This window comes from Camelus bactrianus, chromosome 16 (genome assembly GCF_048773025.1).
Source record: "Camelus bactrianus isolate YW-2024 breed Bactrian camel chromosome 16, ASM4877302v1, whole genome shotgun sequence".
Taxonomy (NCBI): Eukaryota; Metazoa; Chordata; class Mammalia; order Artiodactyla; family Camelidae; genus Camelus; species Camelus bactrianus.
In genome coordinates this window covers 45,799,979-45,824,810 of record NC_133554.1, presented here as the reverse complement: position 1 = coordinate 45,824,810, position 24,832 = coordinate 45,799,979, and the positions used below count along the sequence as shown (strand labels likewise).

The following is a 24,832-nucleotide window of genomic DNA, read 5'->3' as shown; positions in this document are numbered from 1 at the left end:
AAACCCCTCGAGCATTCAATCACCAGACTACCTAAAGCTTAAGGAATGATGACACTGACCTCTGCTGACCCTTGTGACTTCAATCAACTGCAGCCTGGACTCTGTTGACCTTTGCCCCAATTCTATGACTTCTCCTTTGCTCAAGCCCCTTCATGAATATGCATGTACCCTTAGCTTAAAACCTCCCCAGTTTTGCTTTGGGAAATATCCCCGGTGTTCTCCTTACTTGTTGCAAATAATAAATCCTTACTTCTCCTGTTCTTGGGCTTGGTTGTGTCTTTTGGCTCAACAGCCACCAAGAGGGGAACCCAGTTTTTGGGTAACAGTAACAGGTTATTTTTGAAATTGTCAATGCCTTTGTATCTGTTATTTCAAGGCACCCTTCATGGTATGTCATGACAGGTAATCTGAATTTTATATTAAACATGACAGTCACTTATAGTTGCCACGTGGGATTTTCCAAAGAATAGCCTACTTTGTAGCATTAGTTTGATTTTATAACTTGTACATACACCTCACTGATAACTTTAAAGAGAAACACATATCTGTACTTCTGGCAAATAAGTGAGGTTTATTTCTCATGTTTACATAATCTTAGAAAAAAATTCATAAAAATCTTTTATGAAAAAAATAAGTCAAAGTACTCACGATCAATATCAGCACATTTTAATTCATTATAGACATCGTGCTTGGTTAGAGTCATTTCCAACTTAGCTAAAGTGCACATCATTCCATGTAAATCAATACAGCCAGTTTTATCCTTGTTAAAGAAGTTGTAGGCATCTTGGAAGGCTGGGGAAATGGAATTAAGTTAGGACAGTTATTTAAGAATAAATACATATTCTAATGGAACTAGGACAGACAGTACAGTTGATTGGAGATCATGTTCTGAAAAAGTATTTAGAGAAGTGAGTATTTAATAGACATTTCTTTTGAAGCACAGTGTCCTTCCATGAGATTTGAAGTAGAATAAAATTGATGGAAAAGCAAGTAGGCAAATGGCTTTTGAAAGATGTCCACACCCTAATTCCTGGAGCCTGTGAAGGTATTACTTTATAGGACAAAGGGATTTTGTAGATGTAATTAAATTAGATTATCCTGAATTATCTGAATGGATTCCTTATGAAGCAAGAGAGATGTGGCAGAAGTGAGAGATTCAAGGCATGAGAAGGACCTGACTCACTATTGCTGGTTTGAAGACAGAGAGGACATGTGATGTGGAATGCAGGCAGCCTTAAGTGTCTGAGAGAGGCTCCTGGATGACAGCAAGGAAATGGGGACCTGAGCCCTACAACTGCAAGGAACTGAATTCTGCCAAAAACCTAAACAAGCTTGGAAGCAGATTCTCCTTCAGAGCCTCTAGATAAGGGGCCAGGCTGGATAACACCTTCATTTTGGCCTTGTAATACCCAGAGAAGACGAACCAGGCAAGCCGACCTTATTTCTGACCTACAGAACTGTGAGGTCTGAATGTTTTGTATACACTCAAAGTTTTTTCAAAGAAATGCTCAAGTATTAACTGGAGCCAAACTAAGACATGTATTTTCTAAAATTAGAAAATTAAGGAATACATTCAGAACAAGGTATACCCTAAATGGCACCAGAATAAAACATTTCATATCGCATTTAAGTGAGAACATCTCAGTGTCAGAGTGGTTAATCCATAGAGGTAATACTTGATTTATAATTGTGTGAAAAGTTAACATCTTTCTCCCTTAATAAAAGGCAGGCTTCTTGAGGGCTGGAACTATCTCTGACTTGTTTCTTTTTTCTCCTAGTATTTCTAGCACGTAGTAGGTATTCATGCAGCTTAATCAACAAATATTTATTGCATGCTTTCTATGTGCTAGGTGCTGTCTATGTGCCTAGGATATATCAGCACACTAAATAGACAAAGATCTCTACCTGTATGTAAATGTAATAAGAAGGTAAGTTAGAGAACATGTTAGAAGGTTAGAGAGTGGTAAGCACTACAGAAAAGAGAAAAAGTAATTCAGGGTGGGGGGATTGGGAGTTCCAGGGATTGAAGGATAGTTTGCTTGTATAAAAACGTAAAATTTGAGCAAAGACTTGAAAGGTGAGAAAGTGGATATCTAGGAGGAGACACAGAGGGAAGAGCTAGAGCAAAGGCCCTAAGGGGACTGGGCCTCGCATATTCCAGGAACAGCAAGGATGCTAGTGTAGCTGGAGCAGAGTGAGAAGAGGAAAGGAGTAGGAAAGGTCAAGAGAGGTAATGCATATGTGGTTATGTTTTTAAATTTATTTTAAAATTTCAGACTGATTTCAGGTATCACAGAGAGGTCCCGAGATCCCTCACCCTGTTTCGTATAATGTTAACATCCTACATTCCTGTGGTACATTTGTCACATCTAAGAAGCCTACATTGGTGGAGTCCTATTAAGTAAACTGCAGACATTATTTGGATTTCACTGTTTTTCTCCCTACACCCTTTTTCTTTTTCTGTTCCAGGATCACATCCAGGATACTGTAGTATTACATTCAGTCATCACATCTTTTTAGCCTCTTCTCTATAACAGTTTATCAGACTTTCCTTTTTCCTGATGTCCTTGCCAGTTTCAAGGAGTGTTGTTCAGATATTTCGTAGAAGTCCCTCAATTTGGGTTTTTCTGGTGTTTTTTTCATGGTTAGTCTGAGATTATGAGTTTGGTGGAGAAAGACCACAGAAGTGAAGTGCTGTTCTCATCATTACATCCAGGCTACATACTATCAACATGACATCACTGATGATGTTAACCTTGATTATCTGGCTGACGTATATCTGTCAGATTTTTCCACCATAAAGTTACTTCCCTCCTTTTTTATATTCTGCTCTTTGGAAGCAAGTCGTTAAGGGGAGTCCAGACTCAAGGGACAGAGGCTCAGGGGTAGGGGGAGTTAAGCTCCACCTCTTGAAAGAGGTAACATCTACATATAGTATTTGGAATTCTTTTGTAAGAGAGATTTGTCTCTTCTTCATTTTTAAAATTCAATCATTTATTTCTATCAGTAGGGACTTACAGATATGTATTTTATGCTTTGAGTTATAATCCAATTCTATTCTATTCTGTTTACTCTTTTAAAAGACTTTATTTCAGATAAATAGCCAACATTTTTCATAGACGTGAAATGCAGAACTAGTCCTATTAAAAACAGGCATAAAATAAGGGGCCTTACACTGCTATATTGAATGTTATTTTAGAAGTTACAGCCAGTGAAACAGAAGTAAACTTTAGGAAATGGGTTATAATATTATGTACAAATTTGTTAAGTTTGTTAGGCTTGTTAAGCTTGTACCTAGCATTATAATTAAAACTTGTTAAGCTCAAAGAAACTCATTGATTAACAAGTAGACTCAATAAGAGTTTGATAAAGAGCTTAATACAAGATTAATACCATTTATTATAATGCTATAAACCAATTAGATTATAAGATCCTATTCCGAACTGCAACAACAGATATTAAGTAGTTAGGAGTTATCTTAATGATACTATTCTACTTATTTTTGTTGTTCAAATTGTTCCAGCTCTGGCTGTTGTGAGCTCTTACAGTTTGGTTTCTGTATCCCTTTGACATGCTCCTGTTCTTTTGTATTTTGAACTCTTTCTTACTTTCTGGCACTGCCAAGACATTCCAGGTTCATCTTATATATTCTCTGCCTAAGCCCTAGAATCAGCCGTTTATCCAAGGAACTGGTTCTTTGATAGGAGACTGATGCTGGACGTCAGGATCTGGGTGCTGGGTATGCTTGCTTCTGTGGGGGTGTTAGTGCTTCTAAGTCCCCTCAGCAGACTGAGCTGGGAAATATATGCACATATATTAACCCATGTGTACACACATATCTGTAATTATTTCTTGATCTATCCATCTTATACTTATTAAACTCAACATGAGTGTACACTGATGTCTCGGACTCTAATTCAGTTCCACTGCTTCACTTTTTCCTTCTTCCCTTGTTTATCTGAAACTGCCCACTCCAACAGTGAGAAACCTGGTTCCCACCATCTACCATCCATTAACTTATTTATTCAATTATCGTATACATGTACGACAGTTTGAGAATTATTAATCTATACTCCTATGGGAAACAACTTTACAAATCAGAGTATGTTATTTATGGACAGTTCCTTTTGAGTTGTCTTAACTGACTAGTCAATTAAGTTTCTAGTCAAAATGTCATTTTCAATGTTACTTAGGTTGGCATCTCTTTCTCCCTCACCTGACATATTTTAACAGGATCACTGTGGCCATTGTTAGAAAAACAGACTTTTGTGAGGGTTTGGGTTGAAGCAGGGAGATTAGCCTCATGTAAGAGGCTATTGTAGATGAGCAATAACAGCGCTTCAGGTCAGGGTTGTAGCAGTAGAGGTGGTAAGAAGTGACTGACTTCTAGATATATTTTAAAGGTAGAGCAGTGAGATTTCCTGATGGATTTAGAGGTAGGATGAGAGAGAAGAGTCAAGGATGACTCCAGAGTTTTTTTCCAGAACAAGTGGAAGGATGAAATATCAATATCTATGGGTAGAGCAAATTTGGAAAGTAAGAGGTTGAGGGGAGAGGAGAAAGGAGAAATAGTGGTTAAGGGATATGGAGATTCAGTTTGGGAAGATGAAAAAGTTCTGGAGGTGGATGGTAGTGATGGCTATAGAACAGTGTGAATGTATTTAATGCCACTTATCTGTATGTACTCTTAAAAATGATTAAAATTATGATTTTATGTATATTTTACTACAATAAAGAGTAAGAGGAACGTTGTCAGGAGTTTGGTTTTTGACATGTTGAATTTGAGGCGTCTATTACATATACAATTGCATATGGCAGTTAGATATGAATCTGGAGTTGGGGAGAGGCCTGGGCTGGAAAAATACATTTGGGGACTTTTGGCATGTAGGTATTTAAATCTTAAGACAGATGAGATCACCACTTGTGTGAGTAGGATAAAGACAAGAAGAAAAAGGAAAAGGAGTTTTGGAGACAATGAGTGTAGACATCTCTTTTGAGGAATTTTTCTTCAAAGAAGAGCAAAGAAATTGTGTGGTAACTGGAGGGGGAAATGAAGTCACAATGCATTTTTTTAGGAGAGAGAACAGTAAATTTGTATGATAATAGGAATGATAAAGAGTGAAAAAAATTGGTGTTGGGGGGAGACAGTTTCTTGGGTAGTATCTTTGAATATGAGAGAGGGGATGGGTTCTAATCCACAATGGAAAGATTGGCTTTAGATAAAAGTGTAAAGTTCATTTGTGGAAGAGGTAGGAAGACAGAGTTTGTGGGCACAGATGCTGGTTGGGGGTAGATGTGGAAGTTTTATTCTGATTGCAGAATCCGAATTCTGTGAGTACAGAGAAGTAGGAAGCAAAGATATCAGTTGAGAGTGAGGATGGGAGCAGATGTTGGAGATTTGGAGGTGTTCAATAAATATTTGTAGAATGACAAATTAATATTGCGTAGTGCTTAATTCTCACAACAACCACATTTTCTAGTGTCTGTATTTGATGCTTTGATATCTGGGGCCTTGCTGATCCTGGAGGGCCTACCCCTCCATAGCTAGGGACTTCCTAGAGATATTAAAAGATTTGCCTGTGAGCATGTTTTTCATATACAAACCAACCAATGCAGAGACCATATCCCCAACCACCCACTTTCTCAGGCTTTTACACTCTGGGCCACTGTTTCTCTGTCCTAATTACTGCAGAGACAACTAGGGACAACTAGGGACAGCCCTTTAACTAGGGACAGCACTGAAACCCAGAGCTCACTGAAACTATCTGAACTAGCCAATACTAAACCTGCTTATCCTGCCTCATCTTCCTGCAGAAACCACATTAAGACTCTTGCCCACTTCCCTCTACCCTTTGCCTCCTGACTGACTCTGGTGCTTCCCTGTATCCCTCTTCATGGTGTGCTGCACCTCTGATTTCTAGGGACCTCTTGAGTATAAAAAACTTCTTCCATGACAGTCATTTCTATGGCTGTATGTCTTACAATACCTGATTAAAACAAATCGTGGGTACCCTTAAAGCACTGATGTATATTAATGTACTTTAGAAAACTTGAAGTTTTATAAAGCCATAAACTGTTATTATTAAGGCATTTAGCTCAGTTTTACAGTGAAAAAACACAGTTCTTATCTTGATAGTCTTTTCTGTTTTCCAAGCCAGCTTTCTCAGCAATAAAGGTGATTTTTTTTATTCCTGTCTCTTAGATCAATTTCTCAGTTGGTTCTAAACTTGGACGGGTGAAGCATTAGCTTTCCCAGAACCCAAACACAGCCACGCTTGACCTTTTTTTTTTTTTTTTTTTTTTAGTTTTTCTAGTATGTCACATTTTCCCTTTTCTCTGGGCCTTTGCAGATGCCTTTCTTCCCAGAACACTCTTCTCTGTGCTCTTTTCCTGATTTACTCATTATTCAGCCTTCCTTGGGACTCCCCTCCTATCCTTGCTGAGACTAAGTTAGGAGACTTTCTTTTTTGCTCCTTTAACTCTATATTTCCCCAATCATAACTTGTGTCATATTGTAATTTAAATGGTTCAATCAACAAATTCTTGTTGTTGACCTTGTATTTTTCCTTCTCCACACCATAAGATCTTATTTGAATAAAAATATTTGGCCAGGATTGTCTAAATTCTCAAAGATGTCTACTCAAAAGTAATCTCCTTTCCACAAATTAGACTGAATTATAAAATATATATATTTTTTGCTTTCACATAACAGAGTACCGTAGACAACCCTTGAAATCCCAGATCTCACTTCGAGAAAAAAGTGATCAGATATATTAAGGGGCTTTTGTTTATGCTTTCGTTTTGAAGATGGTTATTACCTCGCATTTGTGAAGGGCTCAACTTCCTTTCTTTGTGCTTTGGTTGGCATGGCAGAGGTTCTGGTAAATCTTTATCCCTGCAAAAAGAGATACATATTTGAAACCAGCAAATATTAGTTCCATTCACTAGTTTTTGCTGACTGGAATGACTGTAAGCATTACTGTCGATTGACAATAGGTACAGGATGGACAGTGAGAAAATGTTGGCTACTAAGGTCCACCTCTGCCCTATACTTGCCCATCACCCTTACCCCCTTAAAAATCTGACTTTACCCATTTTACAAAAGAGGAAACAGACACTCAGAGGAATTAAATAACTTGTCCCAAGTCACAGAGATAATAAATGGAAGTCCTGGGATTCAAACCCACATTTATTTGACTCCAAAGCTAGAGAATCTAAGCCTTACCTATTCGTATTGTTAGAAATACATTGTTTCAAATTTTTAATGACTTTAGATAATCTTATGGTGAATACACTTAGAGTGAAACTTTTGTATTCATGTTTATTGTGTGACTTTAATTACCAAATTGTATTTTTTACCAGCATTTGAGAGAGAGAGAGGTAGATTGATCTCTCTCTCTCTAGATGTCTCTATATCAGCTGTATCTATCTAGCTCTCTTTGGGAGAGAACAGTTCTGGAAAGTTTGGAACCCTGGGTGACCTTTCATTTCCTCAGGAAAATAAAATCTGGAAAAAGAGGAAAAATATTCATACTTTGGGAGTATTTTGTATAAATCTGCAGTAATTTATTATTTTAGGAACATAAAAATATATTAGACAAAACTGGGTTTATTTATAATATGGTAATAATAAACATAATAATCATAATTTTATGAATGAATTTTATTTAAAATGCATTTAGTTTTGATACTAGTAGAACTAAAAGTTTTAAGAAATACGTAATTCCTTAGTTTTTGTGCTTTTATAAGCAGTTAAAAAGTAAAACTAAAAGAAGTACTAAAACATGATAGTTATATTAAAAATTTATAGTTTATTAATTTAGCATTCTGTACAGTATGTAGTAGAATCAACTCATTTTCAAAGAGGGACCTTGGAAAAAAGGAGGTTATAAGGTCTCAAAATGCACCATTCTCAATTTTTTTGACATGGAATTTGAACTAATTAGTCTTATTTTCTCAGCTTTTACTGACATTGATTTTTTTTCCTGGTGTTTCCTTTTTATTACCTACTTGATGCCTTTACTCAGATAAGTTATTTTATATTTGTCATGTGTCTAAACATAAACAGATTTCTTTTGCATAATATAAAAGATGCAGTAGATAGAGAAATATGAAGTTCTCAAGAAGCAAGAGGAAAGTAGAAGGCCAGGAAATGTCTTTATTAGCTACATTAAAAAAAAAAATACTCTTGGCAGAATTTCAAACCTTGGATTGAACATAGGAAACAGTTTTTTTTTTTATTTTACAGTGTTTCAAAGGTTCAAAGAACTTTTGATTTGGAATGAACCCAGTCTAGCCTCTCATCTCATGTAGGAATTCCTTCTACAAGTGGTATTATCTAGTCTTTGCTTGACTACTTTCAGTGACAAGGAAGTCACTACTTCAAAAGACAGCTTGTAATGCAAGATAAGGGAACAATGAGATCAAGGGATTTGGCTGGATTTGTGATTTTGTCTTACCCACGTCCCAGTAAAAAAGTCAGTAATGTATTCCTGTAGCAGTGGCATAGTCAAGGACACTAGGAGAAATACCCTCAAAGTGGCAAAGAAAGTGGTTAATTGTGAGAGGAGAGAGGCTTTTCTTTCTGTAATCTGATAAAATTTACATCAGGCTTTCACTTTCAGTCATTAGTGGCTACTGTTTTTTGGAAGTTGTAGTTATCAGACTGAGAAAAAAATTATTGTTAATATCATAGGCAAACCTCCCTTCTCAATTTTAGCTCAAGATTAGTCATAGCTAATTTACCAGATTCATTTTACCGGCCATTTTTGAGCTTCAGACCCTTTGCCTATACTCTGACTTGCTTAGGGGTTTAGATCTTCTTTATGATCCTCTAAATTTATTCCCCTTTAAACTGGCACTTAAAATGTCTTAATGTATAAGTGACAACTTCTTAACCCCTGTAGGCTCCTCTCACACAAAAATAGTCTCTCATTTGGGAGAATAGGAAAGAGACCTCTTTGTTTCTCTAATCAAAATGGATATATATTTTTTACTTTTCCTAAAGAATCCTTATCTTCAGTTCATATATTTTGTTTTATAACTAACTTTATCACAGAATAGATATTTGAAGAGCGTTCTAACTTGTTTCATCTTGGCCTTTATGGGTACTTAATATATTCATCACCTTAATAATTCTTTATCTTCATATATTTATCATCTTAATAAATTCATTACTTACCTATTGCCATGGAAGTTGGGTACTTTTGTTAGAGGATTCAGCTCAAGTTTTGCTTTAATGTCAGAAACTGCCATGTGGCCAGTACTTCTGTCTGGAATTCAGAAGATACAATTAAGGATCAAAGCAAAGATTCTTTCCCAACTCAAGCCCTGGAGTTTGAAGTCCAGGGCCTCAAGGTATGATAATATGTGCAAATTCAAGTTAGAGGTATTTGCGAAGTTGGAATGCCATTGTGGAAGGGCCCCTTTACCATCCCAAGATTTCTAATCAAAATTTCTTGCCATTGCTCCTCCTTCAAATAGTATCATTCTGATCCTATTTAAAAAATAAATGGTAGAGCATCCTGGAAATATGCAGAAAAATTTATTTAAAGACAAAATTTATTTTTCATCTCATAATTGACAGAGAATAAAATGTTATAGCATTTGCAAAATATTTACCGAATCATTTATATGTTGGTAGCTGCCTGGTAGTAAGATTTTCCCAGGGTTTCTTTCTGGGAGTTCCACCTGTGTCCCGTCAGTTCTTAAGAACCTACTGATCTTTCTCAAAAGTAAGAACGGGATGGGATATAATGCTGTTTTGCTACCCCAGACCCTCCTGAATGGACTTTTAATCCTTATGGTCTCCGTAGTCTTTTCTTTCTACTTCTGCATAGCTTGAGAGTCAGGGCCTGTAGACCAGAAGCTGGGTTGGCAGCGCTTTCCCCTTTTATTGTTGGTTTTAACTCTCCAATTATCTTTTCAATATATAGAGTGTATTAGGCAGTTCACTGACAAAACTGGGTTGCTGGCTTAGGAATAGTAGACAATCATATACTACTGGACTATGAAGAAAAAATCTCTGAACATTTGTTTAGAGTTCGATCAGTTTTCCCAAGTTTTCACCTCAGACCCTGGAAAGCAGCTGTTTTAAACAACTCAATTACATGTGCTCAAAATCTAGAAACCTACCACAGAGCTGGGAACTCCGGAGAGGCTTGACAATTTAGGCATTTGAAAGATGCTGTGGAATCATCCTCATGGCTCAAAATAATCATTACTTTAAAAAACTACCTTCAATCTCTCACTGAGATGACAGATTAAAAAAAAAAAAAAAGGACTCTTTGTAGATTCCTACAAAATCTGTATATTTACCTACTTCTAAGCTGTGCTACTTACAACTTCTGGGCTTCAGTCAGATCAAGAATCCAATGAAGGGTTTGTTCCATCACACAACTGTGACCTCATTCACTTCTCAGCCTCAGGCCCAGGTGAGAATGACCTACAACTCCTTCCAGCTTTAGAATAACTGTTTTCAGTGTGGGTCATTTAGCACTGTTAAGGTATGTATGGGGGTGGGTTACAGAATTAGAATTTTTTGACACTGGTGGGATTTTAGGGAAGGGAAAGTTTTTTTTTTTAATTCTGTATTAATGTATTTCATGTTAAACATTGATGAATTAAAAGTTGTTCAAGTAAAACATTTTACCCAGCTGCCATGGCTGAATGTTAGTTAAGAACCAATTCATTAATTGTTTACACCCAGGAAGAGGGAAAAAATCAAACTCTCATAGGTTTGTAATCTATAGTATTATTGAAAACGGTGATCAAAGAAAGGATTATGATTATTTCAATCAGTAACTTTAATATTCTGACAAGTCTCATGGCATTTAAATCATTTAGCATAGGAGTTAGGAGTGTCTCTAGTCTTCATGATGGGTAAACACAGATACCTCTGGCAGCAGAAGCTTAGCTTAAGCCCCTCCCCAAGTTGTTTCAGGCTTCACTCGGTGCCTGCAATTCTAGAGGTTTTCTATTCCTGCTCTGGGGATTTATTTATTATGTGCATAATTTGACCTTTCCCTAGTCTTTCCAAACTTGGTACATTGCCTTTCACTATGGCTAGGGGTATGGAGGGAAAGGGAAGGTTTAATTTACATGTTAAACAAATATTTAATAAGGACCGACTGTGTTAGGGACTACCAAGACAAAAGGAAGCTAATGACCACCATTCTTTCAGCTTCTATGAATTTGACTACTCTAGAAAATTCATGTAAGTAGAGTCATAAGGTATTAGTCTTTTTGGGACTGGCTTATTTCACTTGGCATAATATTCTCAAGGTTCATCCATGCTGTGGCATGTATCAGAATTTCTTTCCTTTTTAAGGATGAATAATATTCCATTATATGTACCACATTTTACTTATCTATTTTTGTGTCGATGGACACTTGGGTTGCTTCCACATTTTGACTATTATAAATAATGCTGCTGTGACACACTGGTGTACCAATTTCTCTTCAAGACCCTGCTTCCAATCTTCTGGATATATACTGAGAAGTGGAACTGCTGGATCACATGGTAATTCTATTTTTAATGTTTTGAGGAAATATTGGTTTCTATAGTGGCCACCATTTTACATTCTAACCAACGTGCACAAAGGTTCTAATTTTTTACCAACACTTGTTGTTTTCTGTTTTTTTCGATAGTAGCCACTCTGATGGGTGTGAGATGGTATCTCTTTGTGGTTTCAATTTGCATTTTCCTAATGGTTAGTGATGTTGAGTGTCTTTTCATAAGCTTGTTGGTTATTTGTATATCTACTATGGAAACATGTCCATTATAGTCTTTTACCCACTTTTAAGTCTTTTTTTGTTATGTTATAGGAGTTCTTTATATATTCTAGTATTAACCCCTTATTAGATACGTGATTTGCAAATATTTTCTTCCATTCTATAAATTACCTTTTCACTCTGTTGATTGTGTCATTTGATGCACAGAAGTTTAAATTTTTTATGTAGTTCAGTTTATCTATTTTCACATTTGTTGCCTGTGTTTTTGGTGTCATATCCAAGAAATCATTGCCAAACCCAATGTCATAAAGCTCTTCTCCTATGTTTTCTTCAGAGTTTTAGGTCTTATGTGAAGGGAGAAGTAGAATTTTAATATGTAGCCTGTAGCACTGAGGGAAGAATAGTCTAGAGTGAAAGAAAAGCAAAAGCATGTGGAGTAATCATGGGAGATTAGGAGACAAGGAATAGTTCAGTCCCAATAAAGGATAAAATTGCATGAAGTGAGTGTTCGCTTCGGCAGCACGTATATTAAAATTGGAGTGATACAGAGAAGATTAGCACGGCCCCCTGCACAAGGATGACACGCAAATTTGTGGGGAAAAAAACCACAAACATTGCATGAAGTGAGACAGTGGGAGCAAAAAAGAAGGTATGTTGGGTTAGGGTTCGTTATTAGAAAAGAGACTGCAAATGTTTTATTTGGCTTAAATAACATTTAAAAAACTTGAATTTCATAAATGAAAACATAAGTAATTTAAGAGTTATCAGTTTATGACTTCTGAAAAATCCAAAGATCAGAAAACATATGGCCGACATTCCTGCTTAGGAATAACTGACAGGAGCAGAGCAACTGTCACCCCTTCAACTGGAGCCTAAGGTTTCCTGATCACCACAGTCCCCTTCATTTTTCTAGTCTCTTATACCAAGTGTGCCACTCATTTAAATCAGGTTTTTGTGGATCCATGTACATCTTGATTGTTAAGCCAAGGGAGTCTAGACTTTATTAGCATTGGGAAATCCTGAAGATACTTAAGTAGGGATGTTGCATGAATATAGCTGTTTTCTATGGGAATTAATTCAATCATATCAGTCTAAGAATTTCCCATGCTGATATTCCCTTCTGACTTTATGAAGAATAAAAAGGAAGTGAATATTAGATGGGGCATAATATCTATTTCTAGATAGTCTTCATAAAATTAGTACTACATAGGAAGTACTGGAGTTTGCCAAAGGAGAAAAGGAGCTTTATAGGAAAAGGTTGTGTCTCATTGTGATTCATAATTTGTGGACTCTGAAAACGTAATATCTTAGCGTAATATCTAATTCATCCTGTACAGTTAAAGATATATAAGCCTAAGGAGAAGAGACTCTTACCATTTCCTTCAGTTACCAGACTGATGGGAACTGGATTTTTCAGGGGGGAAAAAAAATAGCTACCTCCCTGTTAGAGATACTGCTCTGTTAGGCCAATCAGAAGATTAAGACTCTCAGATGACAACGTTAAATTTTACCTGAGACTTGTGATCCTGAAAAACTGAAATTTAAAGGAATGCCCTCACCCTTTTATGCTCTGGATAATAGCTGACTGCAAAGAACCACTTTTCCTCAAATGATTTAGATTCACTACATACCCCTCTTGGTTACCTGGGACAAGCCAAACATCTTCAAAATTCCCTTATTTTGCCTCATAAATGATTAGCTGAAGTGTTTTATCCCCACTGATTAGTCAGAACAAAATGCTTATTAACCTAACTTTTTTAAGCTCCTCTCCTTCCTCCTAGCCCCTGAACTTTGGTCCACCTTCAGCCTGAGCCAGCCAGCATGCAACATCTCCAGAGAATAGGCTGGCCTCTTGGTAAAATATTCTCTGATCTATTTATCCTATCATGCCACTCTTTCATCCCATTTCCCCATATCCAGTTCTTAGCCTTGTTTACTTATCTCTATAAAGGAAAACCCTTTTTGCCTAGCCCTTGAGATGCCTGCAGATCTTATGGCCACAGTGTTTTCCCTATTGCAACAGTCACCCCTCCTCCTATTTCAATAGTCTCTTTACTCCCTTGCAGTCATCTTTTTGAATAAAATCTCTTAATACTAAGTCCATATTTGTTTTTTATTGACATGATACTGGCCAATAGATAAAGAACATCCCCTGAATCACAGATAAGAAGGCTAGAGAAACTCAGTATCTTTTAAATTAACTTTTGGTTAGACTCCCATGTTATTAATTACATTATCTACAACTTTTCATATAGGCTTAAATCCTTTGGTTTCCTGAAAAATTATCCCAGTCCCTACCGTCCAAAATACTCCTGTCACACATCACAGATTTTTTGATACTACATGGGTCGCTGGGATAAGAGTTCAATATATGTCCACTAAAAGAGTTCAAAAGTCACCTCAGTTATAAGCAAGATCTTATCACTATATCACTGTATAAATCTGCTTCGGACTATGGATATGAGATAATGTAAACTAATTTTTAAAAAAGAAAGAAAGAAAAGGAAAGAATCTTTAGAAACTGTTTTGAAAAATATCTGGCAAAGTAAATGTACTTTAGTTTCCATTTTTCTGTTTAGAGGTAAATTCTGCCCTTACTGATTCAAATAACTTGATGAACAAGTGTGAATTAACAACAGCACAAAAGGGTTTCCTGCCAAAAAAAGAAAAAGAAATCATATCCCTGTTTAGGAGATGCAAGTAATTATATTTAACTACCTGAAGTTATTCCTTCAATGTAACACTTATAGCATAATACCTAATAGATATTTCTCAACTCAGATATATATTCAAAAGTTAGCAAAAGCAGTTTATAGATCATAAATCACAGGAGATCATCCAGTCCCTTAACTTTACCTTTTGTGATGTAAGGAGTAGAGAAAGCCAAATTCAAATGGCTGGGGAGGAGGGTATAGCCCAAGTGGTAGAGTGCATGCTTAGCATGCATGAGGTCCTGGGTTCAATCCCCAGTACCTCCTCTAAAAATAAGTTAAAACTAATTATCTCCCTCACCCCTGCTAAATAAAATAAATAATAAGCAAGTGACAGAAAATTCAGTTATATTTATTTACTCAAATAAACCCAGTTAAGCAGAATTACTAACACAGTAATTGCGAATGCTATTGAATGCTTACTGTGTAGTAAACATTATGATAAACGTTTTCAAGTGAATTATTTCATTTATTCTTCACAACTATCTCTCAAGGAATTATCATTATCTCTATTTTACAGATGAGGAAAATAAAGGCTTAGACCAAATTGCCCAAGATTACCCAACCAACAAATAGTGGAGTCAGAATTTGAATTCAGGCAGCCTAACTCAACAGCTTACTGTCTTCAGCATCACACACTACCTCTTAAAACAATACTATTGCAAACAAAAGATGTTTTAGCAGTTCCACATCATGTAAATATGATAACCAATTTTAGAAATTTAGAATTTCCCAAATTTTCCACAATATCTTTTACTCATATTTGAGTCACATTTGATGAGTGGTTTATTACATTGCTAGTTACATTAAATTGTTAGCTGCAATTATCAGTGTCTTTTTCATATTGTGAATTTTAACTTCAAGTATTAATATTCTAATAGAGAGATAGTACTTTAAAATAATTTATTTCTGAAATATTCATTTCTGTTTAATGTAGCATGTCCAACATTCCTGGAATTCAAAACATGTTAAAAATAAAATGAAAACATGTTAAAAAAATATCTCAGAAGACATTAGAAGGCTATATAGGTTTCCCCAGTAACCCACTCTGTGTAACCCCTTGTAGAGTTTCTCTAACCAGATCAATTTTTACCTCTAAACCTCTTGGCATAGCACTTACTGTCCTCACTATTCTTATTGCCTTCATTATTCAACTGGCATTAATCATTTGCCTTGTATTTCTATTTAATTATCACATGTATAGCTCTTATACCAACTAAAGCTTAAATTTCTAAGGAATGGGCTGGTAACTTATGATTCTTTGAATTATTTCTCAGAGTATCAAGCACAATGCTATATACATATTATGAAAGAAGGACAGAAAGAAGGGAGGAAAAGAGAGGGAGAGAGGGAGGGAAGGACAGAAGGAGGAGGAGGAGGGAGGGAAGAGTGAGAGAAGGAAGGAAGAAAGGAAGGAAAGAAAGAATTTTCTCCCTACTGAGCTTACTCACCAAAAGTTCTTAGGTTATCAAAGTACTTAGTTAAGCAGAGTAAGCAAGATTTAAATAAACCTTGAAAGGAAGAACTGTTACATAACTATTGATCAGTTTATCAAAAAGTTGGCAGGTCTTAATCTGCTGGATAAATCAGATACCACATAATTCTCTCTCTCTGAAAGCTGAGAAAAAAAAAGCACAGGAAGTCTCTTCCTCATGACTCTGACAACAGAATCGTTTCTCAACTTTTTCAGTCCTATGACATATATGTGAATCTGCAAGGATAAACCAAGAAAAATGAAGGATTGTATCCCTTTTCTCCAATCCATTCATACCTCCATCAATGAATTCAACACATACATATTGCACACATACGATGTGCAAGGCTTTCTTTCAGGCTTCTGGGGATATAGCAGTGAACAAGACAGAAAAAAAAAATCCTGTCCTCTTGGAGCTTACATTCTAGCCAGAGAGGAAGACAATAAAATAGATAAATAAGTAAAATATATAGTATGTTATCTGTGATAAGTACTAAGGGAAAAAACGTAAAGTGAGGGAGAAGAATCTTAAGTATGGTGTTGGGGGAGAGACGCAAGGTACAGATTAGGGTGGCCAAGGAAGACCTTACTGAAAGGGAGACTTGAGAGTACAGACCTGAAAGAATTAAAGTAGGGAGCCAATAAATATCTTAGGGAAGAGCATTTCAGCCAGAGAGAAAAGCAAGCATAAAGGCTCTAAAGCAAGACGGGGTTTGAACGTTCAAGGAATGGTGGGAAGGCATGAGGCTGAAGCAGAGAAAGCAAAGGGGAAAGGAAATCAGAGTGGTCAAGGGAAGAAAGCAGATCATGCAAGGTCCCTAGATCATAGTAAGAATTTTGGCCTGTACTCTGAGGAGACAGGAAGCCATTCAAGAGTTTTGTGCAGAGAGATGACATGATCTAAAGTTCTTTCTAAAAGGATCATTCTGGTCACTATAGGAGGAAAATCAGGTGGGTATGGGTGCCTGAAAGCCAAGTGAAAAAAAAGTACTTCAAAAGAAGAATGATAGTCTATATGACTATACTTCAATATAAACAAACAAACAAACAAATAAATTTTAAAAATAAAACATAAAAAAAGAAGAATGAGTAATCAACTGTGACAAATGCTGCTGTTAGTTCAAGTAAGATGAGTATTGAACGATTCATTAGATTTTGCAACATGGAGGGCACCAACTACCCCAAAAGGAGCCATTTAGGTATTACAAATAAGGAAATAATGTCATTGGAGTGATGTTAAGAGAAAATGGGGGACAGAAATTGGAGATAACCAAAAGAGATGACTCAAGGAGTTATGCTATAAAAGGAAAGAGAAATGAGGTAGTAGTTGAGGAGTAAGAGGGGTTATGAAGATTTAAGATGGGAAAAAATAAAGGCATATGCATATGATGATAGGAATAATCTAGTAGAGAGCAAAAACTGATCACATAGGCGGGGAGAATTACTGAAACAATATTATCAAGTAGGAGAAAGGAAATGGGATTTAGGGCATGAGGAGAGAGTTTGGCTAAGAACATATTCATAGCAATAGGAGACACAGCAGAGTACTTGGGCATAATTACATGTAGAGTATGTGAGTAGATGTGGTTGTGGGAGCTTGTGAAAATCATCACTGATTGCTTTAGTTTTCTTAGTGAAACAGGAAGCAAGTTAATCAACAGAGAATGAGGATGCCAGAGGAGGTGTTAGAGGTTTGAGGAGAGAGGTATTGTTATAAAATAGTCATCTAGGAGAGTGGAAGAATTAATATCCAAATCACCTCACACCTATCAAAATGGCTGTCATCAAAAAGTCTAAAAATAACAAATGTTGGTTAGGATGTGGAGAAAAGGAAACCTAGTACATTGCTGATGGGATTGTAAATTGGTGCAGCCACTATAGAAAAACAGTATGGAGGTTCCTCAAAAAACTAAAAATAGAACTAACATATGGTTCAGCAATTCCACTCTTGGCTATATGTCTGAAGAAAATGAAAACACTCATTCAAAAAGATACATGCACCCCACTATTCATAGAAGCATTTTTTTACAATAGCCAAGATATAGAAGCAACCTAAGTGCCCATCAAAATATGAATGGATAAAAATGATGTGATATACATATAATGGAATATTTCTCAGTAAAATTTCTTATTTTCATGAAAAAATAAAATTCTGACATTTGCAACAATGTGGATGAATCTGGAGGGTATCATGCTTAGTGAAATAAGCCAGATAGACAAATACTCTATATTATCATCTATATGAGGAATCTAAAAAATAAAATAAATGAATCTATATAACAAAACAGAAACAGAGAACAAACTAGTGGTTACCAGCAGGGAGCAGGAAGGGAAGAGGGGAAAAAAAGGGCTATGGGATTAAAAGACACAAACTGCTATGTATAAAATAAGTAAGTATCAAGGATATATTATGCAGCACGGGGAGATACACCCATTATTTTGTAATAACTATAAATGGAGTATAAATTATAAAAATATTGAATTGCTATTTTGTACACTTGAAACTCATATATTATAAATCAACTATACTTTGATTAATAAAATAAATTTTTAAAAGAATGGGCAAAACTAATGAATACTAATATAAAATTTAAAAAAAGAATTAATAGTCCAGGGGAATCCAATATGATTACTGGGCAGCTTGAAGGGCCCTTTAGGTAGGTGATCATGAATTTAAAGTAAAACCAGTAATCATGGTTGCGTGTGTCTCTCCAACCATGTTCAATGTAAAAATGCTGAAACTTAATAGGCACAGATCTAGATTTAATCTAGAATTACAATTTAGCCAATAAAGTAAAATGAACTGAAAAGGTGATAAAAGAACTGGGTGGCGGGAATGCAAGGGAGTGGTTTTAATCACTGACCATGAAACAAACTGAGTAGGTTTGAGTAGGGTGGGAAGTAAGGACAAGAGAGGGCAAGGGACATTTAATAACTTTTTTAAAAATTAAGATAGAAATGTGATGGTTGGAGAGTGGGACATATTGAGACAATGGAGTTGCAGTTACTGTTAATATAAGGTTGAAGCTATGAAGAAGGGAGTGACTGCAGAAAGGTGAAATTATTGTGTGAGAGGAGGGCAGGAACTGAGAAATCAGGGTATTGAATTACCTATGTGAATACTAAAATCACAAGAATTATGACAGAAGTATTGTTTAGTAGAAAGCCTGGAACTGAAATCTGACTGCAACAAGGATTAGTAGTTGGTGGTATAATCTGATGATGTGAGATGAAAAACTGAAAAGTTTTGAGAACAAGAGGAAGAAAGGTCTAGAAACAGCTATGAGAAGCAAGAAGGGCATCTATTTCCCATCTGGTCCCAGTGGTACTGGGAGAGTAAGAGAAAACTGCCACCACCATCCAGACCCTGTATTCTGCCCACTATACTAACAAACACAAAACATCCTTTCTCTTTTCCCCTTGCATCTTGGTTGTCACCATATGACTATCAAAAAGTGAGAAAATTCAAAACTCTCTGACATATCAAAGGTATTTTTTAAAATATGATGACTGATTCATTCCCTATGTAGATCAAGCTATTGTATTATTACTAAAGAGTTTTCCAGTCCTTGACAGAGTATAGAACTGTCAAAATTTTGTAATTTAAAGGATATATGTTAAGGGCTAGGGGGCGGGGATTCCTTGTTTATTGTTACATGAAATCACAGAATCCATAACAGGGCTAGAATGATCTTAGAAATCTTTCCAGTCTAATCCCTTAATTATATACGAGGAAAGTGATGCAAAGATCACAAAGAGATTGTGATTTGCCCACACAATGTACACAACAAAACACGTAGTGGCAAAATATAGGTCTCTGACTTCCAAATCCAGGGATAGTTTCACAAAATTCCATTGCTTCTTAGTAAACCAAGAGTCAGAACTGAGGCAGAAAAAAGAGAGATGCTGACTCCAAACAACTACTATAATTCTTGATTTTGTTTAGTGCTTTAAGGTTTACACTGTGTTTTCACAGTTGTACCTTCTCATTTGATGAATTACTTTCTACTCTTTCCTTTCACAGCGCTTCCTTCATAAACCACCCTACTCACTCGCTCACGCCTTCTCTGCTGTGTCGACGGCACACGTCCATTAACCGCAACTGCATAACATAACCACTTCACTGCATCTACTGCCGTTCACGCTCGAACGTGAAACTCGTCCTCACCACCTCCACCACCCACTCTGTTTAACAAATACTGAGTGAACATCCACTTCACACAAAACCCCGCGCTGTGGAGGATTCCAGTAGGCCCTGCTCCTGTGACGCTTATGGCTTCTTTGGGAAGAAAGTTAGGCAGACAAGTAAACTGCCCGCAAGACTGAACCGAGAGCTCTAGTAACCGTCCAAGTATGGGAAGGCGCAGGGAAGTTTCCCCGCCACAGAGACCGCCAGCCTTCTAGAACTACCCTCATTTCTGAGAGACCTGCGGATCTCGGCCAGTCACCCCTCACTCTATGCCTTGACCGTTCGACTCTGGTCACCTTGCCGACCTTTCTGGAACCTTCACTCACCTTCGCAACTGTTCTTTGTTCCTAACACCGCATTGCACTCTTCCTGCCCTCAACGACAGATACTCATTCTTTCCATGGCCTCAGCAAGTCTCCCCTCCCCACCCCTGTCCCGTAAGGGTCCCACCGTCCGCCCCCTCGGGTTCCCAGATTGCCCCGTCCTTGTCCCCTTCCTCCCTCGTGGTAGCCAATCCTCAAGCCAGCCCCTCGGTCCCTCGCGCAGCACAACGCTCTCGCCCCGCCTCCTTCTCGGGATCCCGCGCAGCGAGGCCCCGCCCCCAGGTCACCTGACCGCCCCGACGCTCCGCCCACCGATCCCCCTGCGCTGGGCGATTGGGGGACCCGGGCCGCTGCGGCTGCCACCGCCACCGCCGCCGGTACGGTGTAGGGCATCCGCTGCTCCGGGGAGCGGCTGAGGTCGCCGCGGCCTCCGCGCAGACTGGACAGCGCTGCGGCCGCGCGCGTCTGCCCCACTTCATAGGGGCCAGTGACTTCGCTTGGACAGGGCTCGGCGGCCTGGACCCTGAGAGACGGGGCTCCTCTCCTCGTTTTCTTTCCCGCCTGGTTCTCTCCCTCCATTCTACGCACTCCTTGCCCTCCTGGCACTCTGTTCATTCCCTGGCGCGCTGTCCCACTCTATTTAACCTCATTTCAGTTTTATCTTTTATCTATCCTTTGAAAACCTCCCATCCTCCCATTCTTCTAAAACAGTCCATCCTTAGTTTCTGCTACTCGGTAGTGGACAGCGGCTCGAAGCTATTTGTCCCACAACCTTACTGAGATTTGTTCCAGGCAGACTTTCAAAGGACTAACACTTTTTTTTTTAGAAGAAATGCTTTACTTTTCTTTGAAAATCAACTTTTCTTTTCTTGCATTCTGCAGGTGAAATGATAATGGTAGAAGAAAAGACGCATAGCGATTTTTCCTCGCTTTCCCCAGTAGTCCCTAAAACGATGTATAAATCCAATTCAATGAAATTAATCGTTTTTAAGGTTTGCTGAACTAAAGCCCACGACTTAGAGTATCTTTTCTTTAAAACCATGTAGGTAATTTGTTCACATTGATTTAATCCAACCTGAGCTCTCCATTATTTTCATATGGTGAACAGCATGGGCTTTAGAGACAGATCTATCCAAATTCAAATCCTCTTTATTGTATGCAGTGGGGCAAACTATGCATGCTTCCTCAGCCTCAATTTTCCCAGGATTGTGATAACTAAAAAATGTGTATGTAGTGCTCAATAAATGTTACAAGAATTAATGCCTTCAGTGACACTTCTATGCTTATCGTATCTTAAACCCTACTCTGTAGGCATTCTTTAGTACTTTTAAAATGTATATGGTTTATCATCCTGAATAGTCTATATGTAATCTGAGTGCTAAGACCTTGTCTTTTATTTTTGTAAACATTCCCCCATTCCCTACTTCTCTACCCCACCACCCTGTTATAGTCACCTCTATTAATGGATTCAACCCATTGTCCACACACCTTCTAATATGTGAGGGTGGAATAGCTTCAGTCTGTATGCTAACCAAAAATTGTGGATGCTTAAATAACCTTGAATGCTTGCAGTTTTTTTAATCTATTGATGAACTACTTAGTTACTGTTAGTTTCATAGAACGCCCGATAGCACCACGGGTATATTAGTTAGGGTTAGATTCTTTTGCCAGTAACAGAAAATCCCTAAATAATAGCTGACCAAAGAAAGAAAGAAAGAGGCAGACCACTCCAGATTAGTAGGTGGCAGGTTTGATAAGCAAGGGAACTTATATACAAGGCTTGTCTTGGGTAGTCTCAAGATGAGTAGATCTCTGCACCCACTTGTCAGAACCTTAAAAGTTTATATAGAGGTTTTAACTGTCACATATACCATCCAGTCTCAACACCTTACTCTCTCAAGGCTCCATCCTTGGAAAAGTTCCCACTGTGGGAACAGTAAGCAGAACGTACATCTCAGGGACAGGGGAGGCGGTGAGGAGTCTCCAATCGGCCAGGTCCAGCTTGTGGGTCATCCAGCAGTCTTACCCTCTTGATTACCTCCTCCAACAGTGTTTTAATGGGATAAGACTTGGGGGCCTTGTAGGCCTTGCAATAGGTAATAATCCCCTATATCACATCTTGATCCATGATGTCTGCTTAAAGTCTAGCTATTATCTCTACATTCCAGCCTGCAGGAAGAAGGAAGGGGAGGAAAAAAGGCATGCTCCCTTAAGTGGACCTTACTGGAAGTTGTGAGCACCTCTTTCATTTACATCTCACTATGAGATGGCCATTGCACACCTAGCTGCAAGAAAGGCTATGAAACATAGTATTTATTCTGAGCAGCCATGTGTTCAACTAAAAACTAGGAGTTCTAATATTTTGTGAGAAGGTGAAAGCAGATATGGGAGCACAATTAGCCACTGTCACAATGGGTGACTAAAAGGGTATGCAAAGTTCAGTATCATCCATCAACATTTTTCCTTTTTCTTAACAAACTCTTCCCGTTGGCCATCACATGATATTTAAAAGCACATCAGTCTGACCTCTCCAAAGAATCGTGCCAATTGTGTATGAGTCACAGGAAAACCCAACTAATATACTAGGTAAAACACAATGAATTGTGTAATTTCTCCTTACAAAGTTCTTTTCAGGGACACCAGTAAGGAATGATTTACAATGGAGATTTTGCCTAAAGACTCTTAAACTCCCTAAATGTTGCTTTCTAGATACTTAAATTCTGTGTGCATTATTTGGTGTGTTGTCAGAAAATACACAGCTAATAAAAAATATTTCCTCTATGCAAGAGGTTGGAGAGCCATCACTATGACATTAGCAGCTACAAGGAACACAAGCACGTTCCTGATCTATAATTTTCCTTTCACATACAATCCATTCTTGGGTAACCACAGTAAGTGGATTTTTAAAATTTTATTTAACAATATGGTTAACCTTGATTGAAAGCATTTAAAACTGCCTCCTTGTGTGCTTTGGTGAAGCTAAAACAAATTAAGAGTATATATACTTCCAGAAATATATTACAAAACCAAATAGAAATTATGTTTCAACAAGTATTAAATGGATTACTTACAAAGCATATATTATTGTTTCCTTATATCATTGTGATAAATGAGGGCTTTGTAATTCCAAGACAATCTGCTTGTAATTGGAAGCCAGTGGTCATTAGATGGCTATTACCATAGAATTCAGACTACAGAGGTCAAGAGTTAAAGGATGATAAATATGATCTGACATACTGCTTTTCATTTCATTTTCACATAAGTCCTCCATTTTCATCCAGACATAGCCATCAGTTACCATGACGTAAATAAAACACAGTGAATCTTACAAAATTTCACCATAAAAGGACCCAGTCTAGGTGCACATAATCTTTTTATGATGTCATGCACTGTATTGTGTTCCCCAAAAAATGTACATTATGTAAGGAATGTAAAACTCAAAGGCAAAGATTGTAAGTGTTGTGTAAAGTACTTGAATCCCACACTGTCAGTGCTTAATACACTTTAAATAGCAAAAAGTGAAGTTACAAATTCTTAAGTCTTATTCTGCCATCCTATAGGATGACAATGTTAATAATTAAGATTTTGATCCCATCTCCTGCGAATAAATGCTGTAAGAGTATTTTCTTGCTTCAGCTAGGTACACATAAAACATTTTCTTAGATGCCTGCCAAGTATCCTGTTAGCTGTTTTTCCCCTGTGATTCTGATCTATTACTTCTTTTAGTTTTTCATGGGAATTTGTGGTTGTGAGTGAATCCAGTGAGCCTGTGATCGTTTAACTTGGAATATGGGTTGAAAGTAGATTTTCATTTCGTGTGGGTAGGTATATTTGGTTTTCTTAATTTATCAGCCAAGGTATGTTCTTAACCTTTTAGTAACAGAGCTGACTTGCTGTAAACTTTTTTCTAAGCCAGAAAGAGTAGATATGTGACTCCTTAAACCAGCAGTTCTCAAACTTGTATGTGCAACAGAATCACCAGGAGGGCTTATTAAAGCACAGAACACTGGGCCCCACTCGCAGATTTTCTGGTCCTAGGGCTGACTCTTTGAGACCCACTGCCTTAAATAAAAGTGGGGCATTTTAAGTGGTCCTGTAAATAATTTGCCATTTAGCTTTTATTTTACCAATTTATGCTTCCTGTAAACAAAACCTAGATTAAACTGACAGTCTGTTCTGTTGAGGTTACACAAGGTCCTTAAAAAAACCTCAATTAAAAAAAAATACCCATTTTGGAAATGTTATTAATATCTAAAGATAAGCCCTAGGTTCCAAAACTAACTTCAGCTCCCCATAGCGGTCATCATTTTGTTACATTTGGAAACGCTTGTTCTAAAATAACCATTTGTGAGGCAATGACACTCTTTTTACCCAAAGGAAACAGAAATAACAACACAGGAAG

General features: G+C 37.4%; 1 protein-coding gene and 1 non-coding gene across 2 annotated transcripts in view; one reads left to right on the top strand and one right to left on the bottom strand.

Moving 5' to 3' along the window:
• The window catches only part of EFCAB3 (EF-hand calcium binding domain 3), a 37,364-nt gene extending 16,355 nt beyond the window's left edge, over positions 1–21,009 (bottom strand). The window contains exons 1-2 of the mRNA XM_074342209.1: positions 20,558–21,009; positions 649–806 (exon numbers count right to left, since the gene is read on the bottom strand). Of these exons, the coding sequence (XP_074198310.1) occupies positions 649–806; positions 20,558–21,009 (610 nt within the window). The remainder of the gene's footprint in view (positions 1–648; positions 807–20,557) is intronic.
• LOC123617151 (U6 spliceosomal RNA) lies at positions 12,238–12,348 on the top strand. Its single transcript, XR_006725257.1, has one exon. It is a non-coding gene; the product is annotated as a U6 spliceosomal RNA (small nuclear RNA).
• Positions 21,010–24,832: the final 3,823 nt, after the last annotated feature.